General features: G+C 49.6%; 1 protein-coding gene across 2 annotated transcripts in view; it reads right to left on the reverse strand.

Annotated features, from left to right (window-relative positions):
* Positions 1 to 14,243, reverse strand: part of STX1A (syntaxin 1A) — a 39,356-nt gene extending 25,113 nt beyond the window's left edge. For both annotated transcript variants that reach the window (XR_014151893.1, XM_081843804.1), the window contains exons 1-3: positions 14,118 to 14,243; positions 4,141 to 4,218; positions 2,449 to 2,548 (exon numbers count right to left, since the gene is read on the reverse strand). Coding sequence is in view for 1 of the 2 variants with exons in the window: in XM_081843804.1 (XP_081699930.1) it covers positions 2,449 to 2,548; positions 4,141 to 4,218; positions 14,118 to 14,147 (208 nt within the window). In the remaining variant the exon portion in view is untranslated. The remainder of the gene's footprint in view (positions 1 to 2,448; positions 2,549 to 4,140; positions 4,219 to 14,117) is intronic.
* Between the last annotated feature and the right edge of the window lie 3,344 nt (positions 14,244 to 17,587).

A 17,587-nucleotide genomic window follows, 5' to 3' on the forward strand; every position in this document is an offset into this window, starting at 1 on the left:
AATGCAAAGCTCTTCTGGTTCACAGAGCCTGCAGTATTTTGCAGAAGTGCATACGAATACGATATCTTTATTGTCATTGTCCCATACAGAACAATGAAATTGAAAATTTACATAAGACATTCAAAAACCCCTAAAAACTCTGAAACCCCATTTCATCCCAGGAAACAAAAATGGACCAAAGCGTTTTGTTGCCTTAGCACCACAAATCCACTTCAACCACACTGAACTTTTTGCAGTTAGGAAAGTGACAGGGGAAATGTGCCGTAAAATGTGGGACAAACAAGGGATTAATGAGAAGATGCATAAACGCCCTGGAAGCAAATCAGAATGGATGTGGGATGAAGGCCTCCGTTGGAATCACTAATCCGTTGTTGGAAAATGTTCAGAAAAGGGCAACCACCATGATCAAGGGAGTGGAGCGACTCCCCTATGAAGAAAAGGTTGCAGCGTTGGGACTATTTAGGTTAGAGTTTGCTAAGAGTCAACATAATAGGAGTTTATAAAATTATGCATGGCATGGACAAGGCGGATAGGGAAAAGATTTCCCTCCCTCTCTCATTACACTTGAACATTTGGACATCCAATGAAGCGGAATGTTGGGAGATTCAGGACAGATTTTTTAAGAAGGACTTTTTATAGCTCAAAAGAAGCTTGGACAAATTCATAGTGGAGAGGGCTATCGATGGCTATCGGCCAGGACTGCTAACTCTGCCTCCACAATGTTGCTTCTTGAACACCAGTTGTTGGAAAACATAGGAGGGGAGGGCAGGGGAAGAGAGCTCCTGTGACTGGATCTCGCTTGCAGGTTTCTGGTTGGCCACTGTGAGAACAGGATGCTAGGCTACATGGGCTCCCTCTGGCCTGATCCAGCAGGCTCAAATTATGTTCTTAAATGCTCAGTACAGAGCGGAGACAGTCTGACCTCCACAAACCTTTTGTGCATGCTCAATAGACAGGTCGTCTGGAGGAGCCCCTCCTTGCATCGAATGCCCATGAATATGGCAAATGACCCTGGGGTGCCCCTCAATGGTACCCCCTCTCCCTCATCGCTTCCACCCTTTGCTAAGCAACTGTTCCAATTGCATCTGGGCCAACTGGATTGGCATCCTGGGTCGGGCAGGAAATCTGATCCTGCCCTGCCCTTCCAGGGCCACATGTAACGCCTGGCATGGTGGCACTAGCAGGGCCCCTGCTAGAGCCACAGGAGTGTCACGCTCCCTCTCCACTGGCTAAATTAAGGCGCAGCTAATTGCTGAGCACTTTCCCCTAATGCGCTCACAGGCGAGGGAGTTAATTGATATTTATGCAGCGCCCCAGCCTGCCACAGGAGAGAACGCTCAATTGTTTGGAAGGCCGGGGTTAAACAAGTCACAGAGATCCACGCGGGGCAGCAAAACCTGAGAAGAGACAGAGAGACAGAGACAGAGACAGACAGAGACAGAGACAGACAGACACACACACACACACACTGCCGATGCCTTACGCAAAGAAGTGAGGGGAAAGTCTTTTTTGCGGTGCTGGTGGGTAACCTGAGGAACTGGAGCTTCTTGCAGGGAGTGGACCACTCCCCTACAAAATGGAAACCATAGAACCACTGAATTTCAGAGTTGGAAGGGACCCTGAGGATCATCCAGTCCAACCCCTGCAATGCAGGAATAGGCAGTTGTCCCATACGGGGATCGAACCTGCAACCTTGGTGTTATCACCACCATGCTCTAACTGTTGAGATTTCCATTCCACCTTAAGGAGCAGACGTGTGGAATTGTCGCATGTCACATGTCTGTTTGCATTCCAGCACAGCTTGCTGGGAACTTCCGTTGTGCTTTTGCTTTTTCCGTCCTCTCTGAGAAGACGAGAGAGACAACATGTTTCTCTGTCCTGATTTATGATTAATAAATCTGTAGTTGTAGCATGCTTTCACAAGCCTCATGCCTATTCTGTGTGCGCAGTTTGATCTGCTGATAGTGTGCCCTGGCTTTGAAGCCCGTGTCGCTGATTTACGTTGGAGCAGAGGCCGATGGGTCTTTGCAGCGGGATGGCTGGATGGGAGCGGCCCAACTGGGGCTAGCCAGCTGGCCTCCCGGTCCTCTGCATGTTGACACCAAACAACTGAGCTAATTGACAGAGCTCCTTCCCCACTTGGTTTAAAGGGAAAGTGCCACCCTGCAAAAAAAAAAAGGTGGTGGTTTCTCCTTCATTGGAGGTGTTTAAGCAGAGGTTGGGTGGCCATCTGTCAGGGGGTCTTGCTTTTGCAGGCGGTTGAGCTAAATGACCTTGGAGGTACCTTCCAACTCTTATGATTCTATGGTCGCAACTTGAGCTGTAGTAAAGGGGCTTGTTTTCACGAAACAAGGATATTCACTGTTGGGGGGAGACATCTGCCCCCATCCACTGGCAAAAGCTCCCCCCCCCACCTCAGCCAAGAAGAGGCAAGGCAGCCTTACTCACTCTCGTCGGGGTTGGGGGCCGCAAGGATGGCACTGTGCTTCCGCTTCACCTCTTCCACATTCTCCGCGATCTTGTCGATGAACCCCCGGATCTCTTCCACCTGGAGGAAGGAGGGCCAGAGTGAGCAGAGAGCTTGGAATGCCCTGGCTTTTGACAAGGGCGTCTTCCACCATCAAACCCCAGCATCGCCAAAATAAGGACTTGCCACAAGGCCTGCTTCAGAGGCCCTGTTTTAATTGCAAAAGCCCTCAACAAGCTGCTACTGCTCCCCTCACTTCATAGTTCTCTGTAAAAAGCAGGCCTCTGGTTTCATCCCACAGCAACCAGGGAGAAGGCCTCAGCTAAACCTTCAATCTTAACTCAGCTTGTGTGGGAATAAGCACTACTGAATTCAGTTAAGACTTACCATATTTTTCGCTCTATAGGACGCACTTTTTCCCCTTCAAAAATGAAGGGGAAATGTGTGTGCGTCCTATGGAGCGAAGACGCCCTAGCCCCGCGACCCTCTCCCGGCTGGAGAGGTGACGCGCGGCTGTGGCAGGAGCCTCCATGGCCGCGCGTCACCTCTCCAGCTGGGAGCGCGCGCGCGGGGCTAAAGAAGCCATAGCCCTGTGACCCTCTCCCAGCTGGAGATGTGACGCGCGGCTATGGCAGAAGCCTCTATAGCCACACGTCACCTCTCCAGCCGGGAGAGCGCACGCGGGGCTAAAGAAGCCATAGCCCCGTGACCCTCTCCCAGCTGGAGAGGTGATGCGCGAGTATAGCAGCAGCCTCTCCGCTGCGCCTTTCCGCTGCTCCCTGACCTGCTCTTTGGGGCTGGTGGTGGGCTTCCCCCGCCAGCCCCAAAGAGCAGGTCGAAAGGAACCTGAAGCCTGGAGAGTGAGAGGGGTCAGTGCACACCGACCCCTCTCGCTCTCCAGGCTTCCAAGGTAGCCGCCTGAACGGCACCTTGTTTTAGAGTGGGAAAACAAGAGGGGGAAAATTCTCCCCCTCTCTGCGCAGCGCCTCCTGCCACTTCGCTGAAGGGGCCCTGGGCAGAGAGGGGGAGATTTTTTTTTTCTTGTTCTCCCCCCTCTAAAACAAGGTGCGTCCTATTGTCCGGTGCGTTCTATGGTGCGAAAAATACGGTACTCCAGGGACTGCCTGAAATCTTCTATCCCAGTTCAATCCCTGAGAATCTCTGCAGGAACATTGTTCCCTGGAACTGGAGAAACTCATTTGACAGCAATGAAACCCTTTTAATGTTTGATGTTTTAATGTTTGATATTTTGTCGCTTTGTTGTTATTATTGTTGTTGTTGTTGTTGTTGTTGTTGTTGTTCTGTTGGGAGCTGCCCAGAGTGGCTAGGGAAACCCAGCCAGATGGGTGGGGTAGAAATAATAATAATAATAATAATAATAATAATAATAATAATAAAAATCTTTGGACCGCCCTTCAACTGTAGATCTCAGGGCTGTTCACAACACTGGCCCATTCCTGTGGAACGCCATGCCACTAGAGATTCAGCGAGTGCCTTCCGTGCCAACTTTTTCCTGCCAGGTGCACCCCCCACGCCAAAAATGCATCTAGTTGCTCAAAGAAGAAGCAAAGGGGGGACTAGTGGCCGCGGGGGCGGGGGGGGGGGGAATCTGCAGGAAGAGGCCAAATAATTGACTCCCTGACAAATTCGTGCAACTAAATGGGCTTTCTCACCTGCTCAAAAAACTCGTCCATGAAGCGGTCCCGATCCACTCCGACAGTGACGTCATCGTCATCGTCGCTGTCCTTAGCCTGGAAGACACAAAATGCCCTGAATGAAAGAAACCCTCTGGGACAGACTTCTGAAGGGGAGAAACCCTCAGGACATTGCACCTTGCAGACTCCTTTGGGGACCACCAAGACCAGGTGTTCCCCAACTTTTTTGTGCCACTGCCCCCTTGTTTTCAAGAACTCTTCCCCAGTGCCCCCTACCCTACTCCATAAAAGCACCCTTCAGAACAGCGGTTTGCATGACCCACTACGGAAGATAACACCACACTAAAATTCAGCAACAATTAATTGCACATTTCTTCAAAATCCAACTACGGTATTTAATTAATTCAACAACATTGGTTACCTTCACCCATCGATGCCAACTTCTCAAAGTCAGAGAGTCATTTACACCGCCAGCGGCCCCCTGCTGACTCCTTGCCTCTTAGCAGCAATATTTTGGTCACAAACATCTAGTTTACCGAACAAAAAGTGTTCTTTACTAAGCTACAAGTACATATTGAGATTGTGGTGCTGGAAATGTCCATATACAGTGGTAACTCGGGTTACATACGCTTCAGGTTACAGACTCCACTAACCCAGAAATAGTACATCGGGTTAAGAACTTTGCTTCAGGATAAGAACAGAAATCGTGTGGTGGCGGTATGGTGGCAGCGGGAAGCCCCATTAGCTAAAGTGGTGCTTCAGTTTAAGAACAGTTTCAGATTAAGAATGGACCTCCAGAATGAATTAAGTACGGTACTTAACCTGAGGTACCACTGTACAGGTATATAGCAATCGATGTAGTAATCCCACCCTCCCCCACAGGGGGCAGTACCACCTACTTTGGGAACCAGTAATCTAGTCTAATGCTCTGCCCCTTTCATTAAAAACAATGCAAGATTCCAGTCCTCATGGAGCTGAATAAAAGGCTGATTTAAACAGGAACAGGTGCTTAATGTTGAGCTGACCCACTGGCCTATTTTGCTCACTATCGTCCATACTGAGTGACAGTAGCTCTCCAGGGATTCCTCTCTGGTCCCAGCCCTTGGAGATGGCCCTGGGGTCTGAACTTGCATCCTTCTTCATGGAAAGCAGATGCTCTCCAGCACCAACCTGGCCCCAAGGAAGAGAGGCATCAGAGGATACCGTGCAAGCTAGTATCCTAGCCATATCGACACAGTAGATGCACCATCTTCCAATGGGGAAATAAAAAGTTAAAGGCTCTCACAGGCCCAAATTAGTAGTTCAGAGCAGAGGTCGCCGGCTGTGACTCTGCTCTGGGCTGGCCTCCTCTTTCCAATTTGCTTCCTGTGGGGGGAGGGCACCATCCACTGCACCTCTGCACCGAGTGCCCATCGTTCATTCAAGTACTCTCAGCGCAGACAGCAGCCGTTTCCAGACAGGCAGCTCCCAAGCACTAATAAATCATTGTTCTTCTTCTGCATGATGCAAGCAGAATTGCAATAGACCCCATCAGGGATATGGGATCCCTTCCCCGCCCCCGCCCCCGCAAATATGTTCATCTTGCTTCTTCCATTTTCACCTATAAACTGATGTTGGTGGGGAAGGTCCAGTTTGGGGAAGAATAAATTGCAAGCAATTCTTGATGATGATGATGATTTCAAAAAAATAACAACAATAATTAATCAAGCACTATGCACTTGTTCATTTTAACACAAATCCTCATTACTACCCATGAAGTGTAAAAAAACCAAAAAACAAAAGCTGAAACAAAAGTATAGATTTCTGCTTTATTGGGGGCAGGAGTTGCCAAAATGTCCCCCCACCCTTTTATTTTTTAAAAAATTAGCATTGCCCCCTTAGAGGTAACACACTTTCATTTACATTTTTGAAAATGTAAAAGTATAGCCAGAAAAGAATTTTGTTCAAAATAAAGAAACACACACAAAGAGAGATTAATGATAGTAATGGGGTTATACAATGGCCAAGCTTATAATAAGCAGGTGCCAAATACAGTCCATAGGTCCTCTCTCCAAGCCACACCCTCTCTTTTTAGGCCACGCCCCTCACCAGCCTTGAGGGTCCATTCCAAGTCTACAATTCTATGAACAGGCAGCAGCAGCACCTGTTATACAGCAGACTGAGCAGGCATGCACAGGTCACTTGCCTTTGCCTGGAGATGCCAGGGATTATTATGTCCGTTGTCATTTCCCAACACTTAATGCCGGAGTGCATATCAACACCAATCCCTAAAATTATACATAATATAAAAAGGTAAAGGTAAAGGACCCCTGGATGGCTAAGTCCACTCAAAGGCGACTATGGGGTTGCGGCGCTCATCTTGCTTTCAGGCTGAGGGAGCCGGTGTTTGTCCAGACAGCTTTCCAGGTCATGTGGCCAGCATGACTAAACTGCTTCTGGTGCAACGGAACACCATGATGTAAGCCAGAGTGCACAAAAACGATGTTTACCTTCCTGCCGCAGCAGTAGCTATTTATCTACATGTGCTGGTGTGCTTCCAAACTGCTAGGTTGGCAGGAGCTGGGACAGAGCAACGGGAGCTCATCCCGTACGGGGAATAGAACCGCCGACCTTTGGATCAGCAAGCCCAAGAGGCACAGTGGTTTAGACCACAGCGCCACCCACATCCCTAAAGACTATACATAATATAGATGAACCCTAAACCCTCCCAGATCATGCTGTGTGGCTGAGACCACCCCCTTTCTCCCAGTCTGACTCCCCTCCAGACTCCCCAGCCTTGAAAGCTCGGGTGCTGAAAGGCAGGGTGTATACTTAGAAAGTAAATAAAAATAAAACGAATCTGACAAGTGTGACACCTAAAAGCAAAGTTCTGGAAAGCATCCAAAAGAATGAATGCAGAGGAACATCAGCTAAGCTAGGATCCTTGGAACTAGGTATGCTTCGAGAGGTGGGTGGGTGTTTGCAAATGGGTGGGCGGCCCCTCGTTCGACACCACTATGGAAAACACACCTGCACTCCCAGCGTCTCCACCCCCCGCCCTGCAATTAATTCCACCTCTCCTATTATGCCATTTTTATCTGCTATTGTTTCAAACTGGGGCCTTTTTCCACAGAGAGCAGCTGCCAAGACCCTCCTATGTGGCACACAGGAGACAAGACCACCCCTCAAGAGAGAGAGAGAGAGAGAGAGAGAGCGCGCACTTCATTGCCAAGAAGCCCCTTGCATACAAAATTATGCATGGTACATAGAGAAGGGAGATGTGGAAAACATTCTCTGCATGAATGCTGGAAGATTTAGGGTAGAGAAAATGAAGTACTTCTTCAGGCAGCGCATGGTTAAAGGGTGGAAATCACTGACATGGGATGTAGGGCTGACAACCAACTTGGACAGCTTCAAAAGACGATTAGACAAATTCACAGAGGATGAGGCCACCTATGGCTACTTGCCACAATAGCCACAATTTGCTTCCACTATCAGAGACAGCAAGTAGGCTGGCTACAGACTGTGGTTTCTTTGGCGCAAAACAAACCCAGACCCCCAGTTTGAACATAAAACAATGCCTGGGATTGCAGATCTGTGCGCTAGTAGGGAGGAAACAACCCAGATTAGTGCAGTTACAGTCAATCATTGTCTAGGGTTTACTGTGATGTGCAAACTGGGTTATTGTCAGTTTCAGTTCCCACTGGTAGGGGGGAGTTAATTACAGTACTTGCTTCCCTGCATTAATGTTCTCTTTTCTTTTTTTGAAAAAATAACTAAATAGCACTATTTCTCCCATTTTAAAAATGAAAAATATAAGGAAATCCCTAATTAACCCCACCCCCTGGTGAGAAGAGAAACTGACATAGACATACCCACCCCCAAGTGTGATTAATAACCAATAAAATGGCCAGCACTTGGAAACAGTTTACTTAAACACACAGGATTACAGGGTGTGTGTGTGTGTGTGTGTGTGTGTAAAAAATCTCACAGGCATTTGATGTGTGTCCATACCAGACAGGCTGGTGTTCCAATTAAATTTTTAAAAAAGTAGTGGTGGGAAGAAAATCACCACATCACAGAAAACACTGGCTAGACTGCAGCAAGACTTTGACAATGACCGTATCCGGGTGCTGGCGGGGGAGGGGGGAGTAAGCAAAGAAAGCAAATCCAGAAAAAAGGCCTTTAATCTGGAACGAATATTGGATACAAATTCAAAGAGACATGCAACCCTCAATGTGGGACCTCCCTCGTGCTTGATTCCGGAAGCTGCTGTTAGCAATTCTGATGCAGCATAAACTGGGGTGAGTTCTTGTCAGAATATACCTCCTGTTCCTTTACCAAAGGTGTCATGGGCTTTGAAGATGCTCGAACTCAGGACGCAAGGGGAAAATGTGCTAAGAGGAAGGCACACTTGGCAAATCCACACCGTGATCAACTCCCACCCGGAAACCAACGTCCCCACTGTGGAAGGACGTGTGGATCCAGAATTGGCCTCCACAGTCACTTACGGACTCATTGTTAAAACCGTGTTTATGGAAGTCAATCTTACTCGGCTACGAGTGATCGCTAAAGCAGAAGAAGATGATAACTCCTGTGCTCAGAGATCTATACCAGTTGCAGATCTCCTATGAGTCTAAGTTCAAGGTGTTACTATTAGTATATAAAGCCCTTAACAACTTGGGAGCAGTTTACCTACGACATCACCTTACCCCACTTCTGCCCGCTCAGCCACTTAAACTGGCACAGCTGGCCCTGTTACAAGTGCCACAGGACACCTGTTCCGCATTTGTAAGAATTCAGTCATTTAGTATGGCAGAACCTATCCTTCGGAACTCCCTGCCTCTTGACATCAGGCAAGCGCCTTCACTATATTCCGTTCAGCACCGGCTAAAAGCATTCTTGTTTAGGCAAACCTACCCATACACTTAGAAACACCGATATGAATTGTAACCTGTTTCAGTATTTTAACTTTTTGTATGTTTTGAAGTACTGCATTTCCCTCCTCGATTTTCTTTTATCTTTTTTTGCAAACCACTCTGAGGTGGGTTGTTGGGTTGTTTTTTTTACAATCAAGTGGTGTGTATACATTTTATGAGATGCATAATAAACAAGCCTTTGAAAATGCACCTCCTCACTTTGAAACCAGCTGAGAAGCAACCACAAATTCCTGCTGGAATCATTGGCATCCAGCCTGGCGTGCAAGGGGTGGGGAGGCTGCCAGGAGTGGTCCATTTATCTCTCCTTACGTCTCCCCTTTGCTTTCCAGGTTCTTCAGCTGTGCTGCTTTCGAGGGGGACATTTGGCACACCAGCCGAAAGGGAACAGTCGCCTCGCTGAGCAGCCCGGGCTAAGAATAGCACACCCCAAAGGAAAGGAGGCAGAGCTGGCCAATTAGCCCAGTTAATGGGCTTTTTTTTCAAACAAGCCAACCCGGTCCCATTAGACGCGGAGCAAAGGTCAAGCATCTGCTCTCCCCGAGGAGACGCACAGCAAGTCACGAAGCCAGCGGCCAGCGAACGTTTTGAACTCATCGCTGGCAGCAAAAGCAGAGTCCCAGATCACGCAGGTGTCTGTGCAAAGTGGCGCTCACCACTCCAGACCCATTTTGCGGCAACAAAGAGCAGAGCCACCATGTGCAGAGAGCAGGCAGGCAAACGAAAGAAGGAAGAATATTTTCCATAACTTTCCACGTTTTCCACCTGCGAGGTGCCAAAGGCTACCTAAAGGTGCACAGTGACACAAGGGAAACCTCTCTGGCTGCCACCCCTTGAAAAGGATATTGTAGAGCTGGAAAGGGTTAAGAGAAGAGCAGCTACAATGACCTAGAGCATGGCCAAACTCAGCCCTCCAGATGTTTTGGGACTACAACTCCCATCATCCCTAGCTAACAGGACAAGTGGTCAGGGATGATGGGAATTGTAGTCCCAAAACAGCTGGAGGGCCAAGTTTGGCCATGCCTGATAGGCGAGTGAGAGTCTCCCCTGTGATGAAAAAGGTTGCAGCATCTGGGGCTTTTTAGCTTAGAGAAGAGGCAATATGATACGACACTTATAAAATTATGCCTGGCGTGGAGAAAGTGCATAGAGAAAAGCTCTCCTCCCTCTCTCATAACACTGGAATGCATGAACATCCATTGGAAGCTGGAGGCTGAGGACAGACTGAAGTACCTTTTTAGTTGAACTATGGAACTCACTGCCACAGGAGGCATCGATAGCCACCACCATGGTTGGCTTTAAAGGAGGACTGGACAAATTTGTGCGGGAGAGGGTTATTGAGGGTTACTAGGCCAGGACTGGCTTTGCTCTGCTTCCAGGATTGGAGGCAGTAACGTTTTGGAGAACCAGCTGCTGGAAACCAAAGGAAGGGAGAAGGCTATCGGGCTCAAACTCTGCTTGTGGGGTTTGCATTAGGACACCTGGCCAGCCAAGGTGAGAACCGTGTGCTGGACTACATGGGCCACTGGTCTGATTCCAGTAGATTCTTATGTTATTTCCTGGGAAGTCTGCAGGCCCCAAAAGGTGACGCAGGCTGAAGCTGGACCCACAGGTGCCCTCTGGTTCACCTTTGGCCAAGCAGAGACCTCCTTTTCTGGGATGCCTCATTACTACGAAGCTTCATTCCTCGATCTGAATGCCACAACCAACATGCTCTCCCAGCCTCCTCCCCCTCAGGCCTTGCTCAAAGCAAGTTGTGGCTTTTCCGTTCCACAGCAGAAATTTATTCTGGATGAATAGAAGGGCTGGAGCACAGAAGAGGGGGCGCTGAGTAGACAGCAACGGGGGTTTGTTTAAACCCACCTAGGAAGGGAAGGCAGCAGGGAGGGGCCTTGATTCTCCTAGGGAGGCGCACTGCAAACTGAAAGATTAAAATAAGAGCGATGGGGAGAAGAAAACAAAGGAATCAAAAATATAAACCGTAAAAGCGTCACAGCTTAGAAGGACAAAAGTGCAAAGATACTGCACAGCTCTAAAGGGTCGATAAAATATTAACTCACACGAAGATTCCCTTTGCAAATAACAAAGATTTATAAAAGTATTCTCCACCTGTGAGTTCCATCATGGAGACTAAAGGTTCTTTGTAGTCTTAAATGAGCCAGATATTTGCATATGCCAGTGGCGCTGAGTGACCCCCCCCCCCCCGTGCCTCAGTATTTGTATGAGAAATAAAAGCAGCCATGACCTCTTTTACAAGGATGATTTGTACAAAAGAAGACCCTCAACCCATCTAGCCAAGATCCCTGCCAGCGACTCTCGAGTCTTGGCCCATCCTCAAAAACAAGAACCCTCTAATGCGCTGGAAGATTTCAGACAGCTAAAAGAAAGGACCCAGCACACAGTTAAACTATGGAACTCCCTCCCACAGGAGGCAGTGAAGGCTACCAACCTAGACAGCTTTAAAAGAGGATCAGACAAATTCATGGAAAAGGAGAAGACTATCGATGGCTACTAGCCACAAAGACTATGCTCTGATGCTTCTGAATACCAGTTTCTGGGTGCCCCAGGAAGGGAGAGAGGGCTCATGTAGTCAGGTCCTGCTTATGGGCTTCATTTTGGTTGGCTGCTATGAGAACAGGATGCTGGACTAGATGGGCCACTGGCCTGATCCAGCAGGCTTTCCTTATTGCTCGTGGGTTTAGGCACCTCTGTTGGACTGCCTTGCTGAGTAAGGCAGCCGCTGGACCACAGAGGTCAGCGCTGTCTGCGTCATGGATGGGGAAGCGGGGGCTCATGGGAGTTGTAGTTCAAGAACACCTGGAGGGCACAGGGGGCCATGTGGTGTGAAGTCATAGAAAGTCAGAGTTGGAAGGGACCATCTAGTTCAAGGGTCAGCAAACTTTTTCAGCTGGGGGCCGGTCCACTGTCCCTCAGACCTTTTTGGGGGGCGGACTTTTTTTGGGGGGGGGGGATGAATGAATTCCTATGCCCCACAAATAACCCAGAGATGCATTTTAAATAAAAGGGCACATTCTACTCATGTAAAAACACGCTGATTCCCGGACCGTCTGCGGGCCGGATTGAGAAGGCGATTGGGCCGGATCTGGCCCCCGGGCCTTAGTTTGCCTACCCATGATCTAGTCCAACCATGCAGGAATCTTTTCCCCCAGTGTGGGGCTGGAGCCCACAACTCTTGAAATTCTGGGATTAAGAGTCTCATGCTGTGCCAACTGATCTATCCCAGGAAACCTTGCTCCACACTGACTATCAGCAGCTCACTAGGATGTTGGGCTGGCATCTGTCCATACCCGATGCCACGGGTTGATCCTGGGACCTTCTGCATGCAAAGCAGGTGCTCTAACCACTGGCCTATGTTGAGCCTGGATAGCTCAGATGGTAAAGCACGAGACTCTTCATCTCAGCGTTATGGGCTCGAGCCCCACATTGGGCAAAAAGATAGCTGCACTGCAGGTGGTTGGACTGAGATGACCCTCGTGGTCCCTTCAAACTCTACAATTTGACGATTCTTTGGGGCCATCAGAATGCAGCAAAACCCACAAATGTCAGGACTTCCTTTCACTGGAAAGTGGGTAGGTTTTCTTAGCTTCTCCTAAAGAAGCAACAACGTCCTGAATCCATCCCCAGACCGCCCCTTCCTTAAATCCACAACCAACCTTCCTCATAAGGAAGCCACAGAGTGTTGCACAGTATCAACAGGTGTTGCATGCTCAACAGGTGACTTTTAAGGTGCTAGCCCTCAAGCACGCAGAGAGTCACAGGTCTCCATTTCAATCTTTGCCCCTGCCTGCCCTGGAGAAATTTGCTGTGCATTACAGCAAGGGTGGGGGGGACATCTGTAGCCCCCCCCCATCGTTGGGCTCCAACTCCCGTCATCCTCCCTGGCTGGGGTTGATGGGAGTTGGAGTCTAGCATCTGAAGTCTCCCATCCCCAAATTACAGGAATGACAACAAAAACAATAAAGTTTTGGAGAGGGTGGCAGCTATGCATTGGCTCAAGCAGGTTCCTTTTTAGGGAGTCGAAGACCAGGAGGGCAGCCACCTGAGATGCCTGCATTTGTTAGAGGCAAAAAAGCACAGAAAGAAAATTCCGCTTGGGAAAACAACATACCACGGCTCCCTTCTTGTCATTCAAAAAAGTTACAGCTTCCAACCAAAATCAGTTAAACAATTACTGTATACAATTAGGTGCTTGAAACAAGCTGGCAGAATTCAAGCAGCCCCCTTAGTAAAGAACAGCCATGTTAAGGCTGCACTCCTGAGCACCCTTCCCCGAGAGCAAAGCCCCCCCCCCCCGTGAAGACAGAAAGAGCCTCTATTTGTGAGTAGAAGCCCCCCCCCGCCGGAAGAAACGTCACCCCAGCTGGCCCCATCAATGGGACTTCCCATTAGCAACCTTTCCCTTTGGGGCTGTGGTGGCCAACTGGATCACCAGAGCCTGGTTCATCCCACGCCCTCAGGGTGATAGAGCAGGCACTCTGCAGATGCTCAGGAGCCCCCTCTCCCCTCTGACGTCCCAGAGATGCGCGCTGCTACGTCCCTAGGAGGAGGACGGGGTCTAATCTTCGTCACCCCCCCCAAGAGAATTCAAAAGAGATGGCGGGCGTGGGGCAGAGTGCCTCATCATTCCCAATTCCAGGGGTTGAAGACCAGATCCGCACCCGAGATGCCGCCCTTGTTCCTGCAGATCAGAACTGGGACGATCCCTCCAGCTAGCCCCCCCATCTCTCCACCCCACACCCACGAATCAACAAGGCGACATGGAGGCGCGAGGAGCGGGCACAGCCGTGTCGTCCGTTCCCTGGAGAGTTGAGAGGGGGGCAAAATGTTCCACGACCCCCGCCGCATGCATCCATGGACGGCACCGCCCTATGAAGAGGGATCGCTGTCGTCCCCCTCCGGTTCTACGCTGGATCCGTTTTCGACGGGGAGGTTCGCTCAGCTTCAAACGGAGGGGGCAAGGCTGGAGGGGCCACGGTTGGAGGAGACCCCTCCCTGTTAGCCTTGCGCTGGGGCTCCACCCCGTCTCCCTCCCGCGGCCCCTTCCCCGACGGGGCTCACCGTGCGCAGCTCCTGCGTCCGATCCTTCATGGCTCCGGCTCCGCTCTCTTGGGCGGCGATCGAGGGAGGAGCAGCAAGCCGCGACGGCGGGGGGGGGGGGGCGGCACATGCGCGGGAGCCCGAGCAGGAGGGAGGGGAGCGGCCGCCCGCCTGTCTGTCTGTCCGTCCGCCCACTCCGCTACGGCCGCCTCCCCGAAGCAGCCCGAGCCGCGCGAAGCCCCCACCTAATTCTCCAGTCGCTTTGGGAGAAAAGGAACACCGCCCTGCCTTCTTAGGCAGATCTCCAGCTGCGCGGGGCGCCTGCACTCCCTACACGCTCAGAGGCACGCTCAGTTCCTCGACAGGTTTAGTTTGCAGCAAGCTCCGTCTGGTTCAGTGGGCCCCAGCTTATTTTTTTAAGCTTCAGAGAGCCTGAAAGAGGAACCTGCCTTGCGGCGGGAGTGGCGGGGCAGTCGTTTCTAGACCTGGAAAAGCTTTCAGCTGTGGCTAGTTTCTGTGGCTGTTAAAAGCTCAGGAACACACGTGTGTGAGTATGTATGCGTGTATGTGTGTGTGTGTGTGTGCGCGCATGCATGTACATGTGTACATGTGTGTGTGCATTGACTGTGAGCAGGTGAGCTTGGTCAGCATGGGGGAGAAGGAAAAGAAGGGGTTAAACAAGGTGGCTTCCCTTTGCAATTGCTGCTTCCCTAAACTGAATTGCAGGGGGTTGGACTAGATGACCCCTGGGGTCCCTTCCAACCCTACAATTCTATTACTGTATCCTGAGTTGTATTTTCTCACAAGCCCTGTGTACAAATAACCCAACAGCCTTCTCAAAACCCCATTTCAGCAAGGCCTGGTCAGATCAGAAGCAAATACTGTAGCTTCCATCTTTAAGTCTCCCCACTCCCTACCACCTTGGCCAGTCTCAGTCGCTGGCCGCAGTGGCCTGTTTACACCCCCACCATTAGGAGCTGCCTTTGCAAAACGAGCCTGTTCCCCTCTGATAAAAAAACAACTCTGCACATGCTCAGAGGCAGAGTGCTGGGATTTCTGGAATGGGAAACTGAATGCATATTATGGATCATCATAGTCAAAGGCCAAATACAGAGAATTGTTTGCGGGGACACAAAATGAGACTAGCTGGGTTGCTGCCTAGCCTTGGCTGCCAACTGACCAGAGGTCCAGAGCACCCCAGGGCTGGCGTTTACCCACACCAAGCCACGGTTGAAAGACGCAGCGGCAATGGCTGGTCGAGAAATTGGCAACCCATAACATGTCTCGTTTCCATGCATGTTGCCATGAGTGCAAGAATCCTAGGGATGGCGCTCCCTGATCTATGTCCCCAAAGAGCACGAAGGGAGACGGCGGCGTCTCGGGAACAACTAGCAAGATGTGCTCTGGTGTTCTGCCACCTGCTGGTCGCGGAGAGTACAGCAGCGTGCCCTGCAGAATATTTATTAGTCTTAAGGATATAAGAAAAGCCTGCTGGATCAGGCCAATGGCCCATCTAATCCAGCATCCTGTCCTCGCAGTGGCCAACCAGATGCCTGTGGGAAACCTGTAAGCAGGACTTGAGCCCAAGAGCCTTCTCCCCTCCTGTGGTCTCCATCAGCTGGTATTCAGGAGCATTGTTGCCTCTGACTGTGGCGGCAGAGCAGAGCAATCCTGGCTAATAGCCATTGATAGCCCTCTCCTCCACGAATTATTAGTTTACTATCATTCTTCCCGTGTTCTTAACGTTTTGCAGTCCTCATTTCTTCCGTCTTCACAACAACCCTGTTTGTTTGGTAGCTTCCCAAGTGTAGGTGCTGCCACACTGAAATATTGATTTCTTAAAGATGCAGAACGGGCCAGATCTTTCTCTCCCCCACCAATGCCCTGGGCTAAATTGGACAGGTAGGCGGGACCCTGCTTTGACAGGTGGGTGGTCCTGGCCACCTGTCAAATCATCTGATGCCATAATGGCATCAGGTGATTGATGCATTTCCAAGCTGACTGGCGGAGTGTAGGGAGAGGGAGATGGCTTAAAGAGCTGACTCAACCAGTCATTTGTCAAGCGTTTTGCAAGGGTCAGCAGTGCCTGCAAAAGCCCAATTTTTCCTTTACATGCCCCCCACCTGGTGTCATATACAGTAGTACCTTGAGTTAAATACTTAATTCGTTCTGGATGTCCGTTCTTAACCCGAAACTGTTCTTAACCTGAAGCGCCACTTTAGCTAATGGGGCCTCCTCCTGCTGCCGCGCCACTGGAGCACGATTTCTGTTCTCATCCTGAAGCAAAGTTCTTAACCCGAGGTACTATTTATAGGTTAGCAGAGTCTGTAACCTGAAGCGTATGTAACCTGAAGCGTATGTAACCCGAGGTACTACTGTACAATGTGGGGTGTGTAGCAGGTGGGTGTGGCTTGCCCCCAAATGGTCTCGTAGGACAAAGGGAGTTGCCTGGCAGGCCAGATTTGACCCACAGGGCGGAGGTGCCCTACCCCTGCTATAAATCCATGTTATGCCCTATTCAACCATCTGTGGCCATCTGAAGGTCTGTCCCAGGGAAGATGGAACAAGCTTGTTTTCTTCTGCTCCATTGGCTAGGACTTGAAGCAGTGGATTCAAATTACAAAGAAGGAGATTCTGACTAAAATTAGGAAGACCTTTGGGGTCCCTTCCAAAGTTAAACGATTCTATGATCTGCAGGTGAAATTCCCAAAACAGCTGTCTCCAAACTGTATATTCTGATTTCCCACCAGGCTGGCCTCCTGCAGCCCCATGCTTAGGAGATGTGGGGCTGGAGTGGAGGGGTGATGGGGAGAGGCACATGCCTGGCACTGCCAGGGGGTACGTTTACAAGCCTGGTCTTTTGTTAGAAGGAGGCTGGAATGAAGTTATGTGGCTTTAGCAGAAATATTATAAAGGATTAAGTAAAAATAGATTGTTAATGGATGAAAGGAGGAAAGGTAAAGTTACATCATATTAAGATAAATTATAGGATAAAAATTGGGAAAGATGGAAAGGATTTGCTGAAATAGCTAACCGAACGAGAATACAAAAAAGGGAGGTGCGAGGAGGTCAAGGAAACAAGTAAATGAAAGATAAGTTATGGGAAGGTTCATTGTGTTTTTTAATTGTTTCTATTTTTCTGTTTTTTATAATTTTCTTTTTCTTTTTTCTATTCTCTCCTTTCTTTATTGTGATGTGTTGTCGAGTTTTTGTTTAACTTGGAGTTATCTCTTTCTCTTTTTGTAACATTTAAAACTTTAATAAATATTATTTAAAAAAACCCACAAGCCTGGTCTTTTGCCAAGTCAGCCAATGTGCGTCCTGCTGACGCAACCCTGGGGCCTTACGCCGGGGGGGGGGCGTCTGTTTTCACGTGGCACCATGGCAACACCACCCATAATGATAGCCCTGGAGCCTGCTGGAGAAGGCCTCTTCTGTGCTTGCCCTCACCTGGGTGACAGGTCCCTGTATCTGCTTTCTTGACAAAGGAG

This window comes from Podarcis erhardii (genome assembly GCF_964252035.2).
Source record: "Podarcis erhardii genome assembly, chromosome: 16".
In the NCBI taxonomy this organism is placed as follows: Eukaryota; Metazoa; Chordata; class Lepidosauria; order Squamata; family Lacertidae; genus Podarcis; species Podarcis erhardii.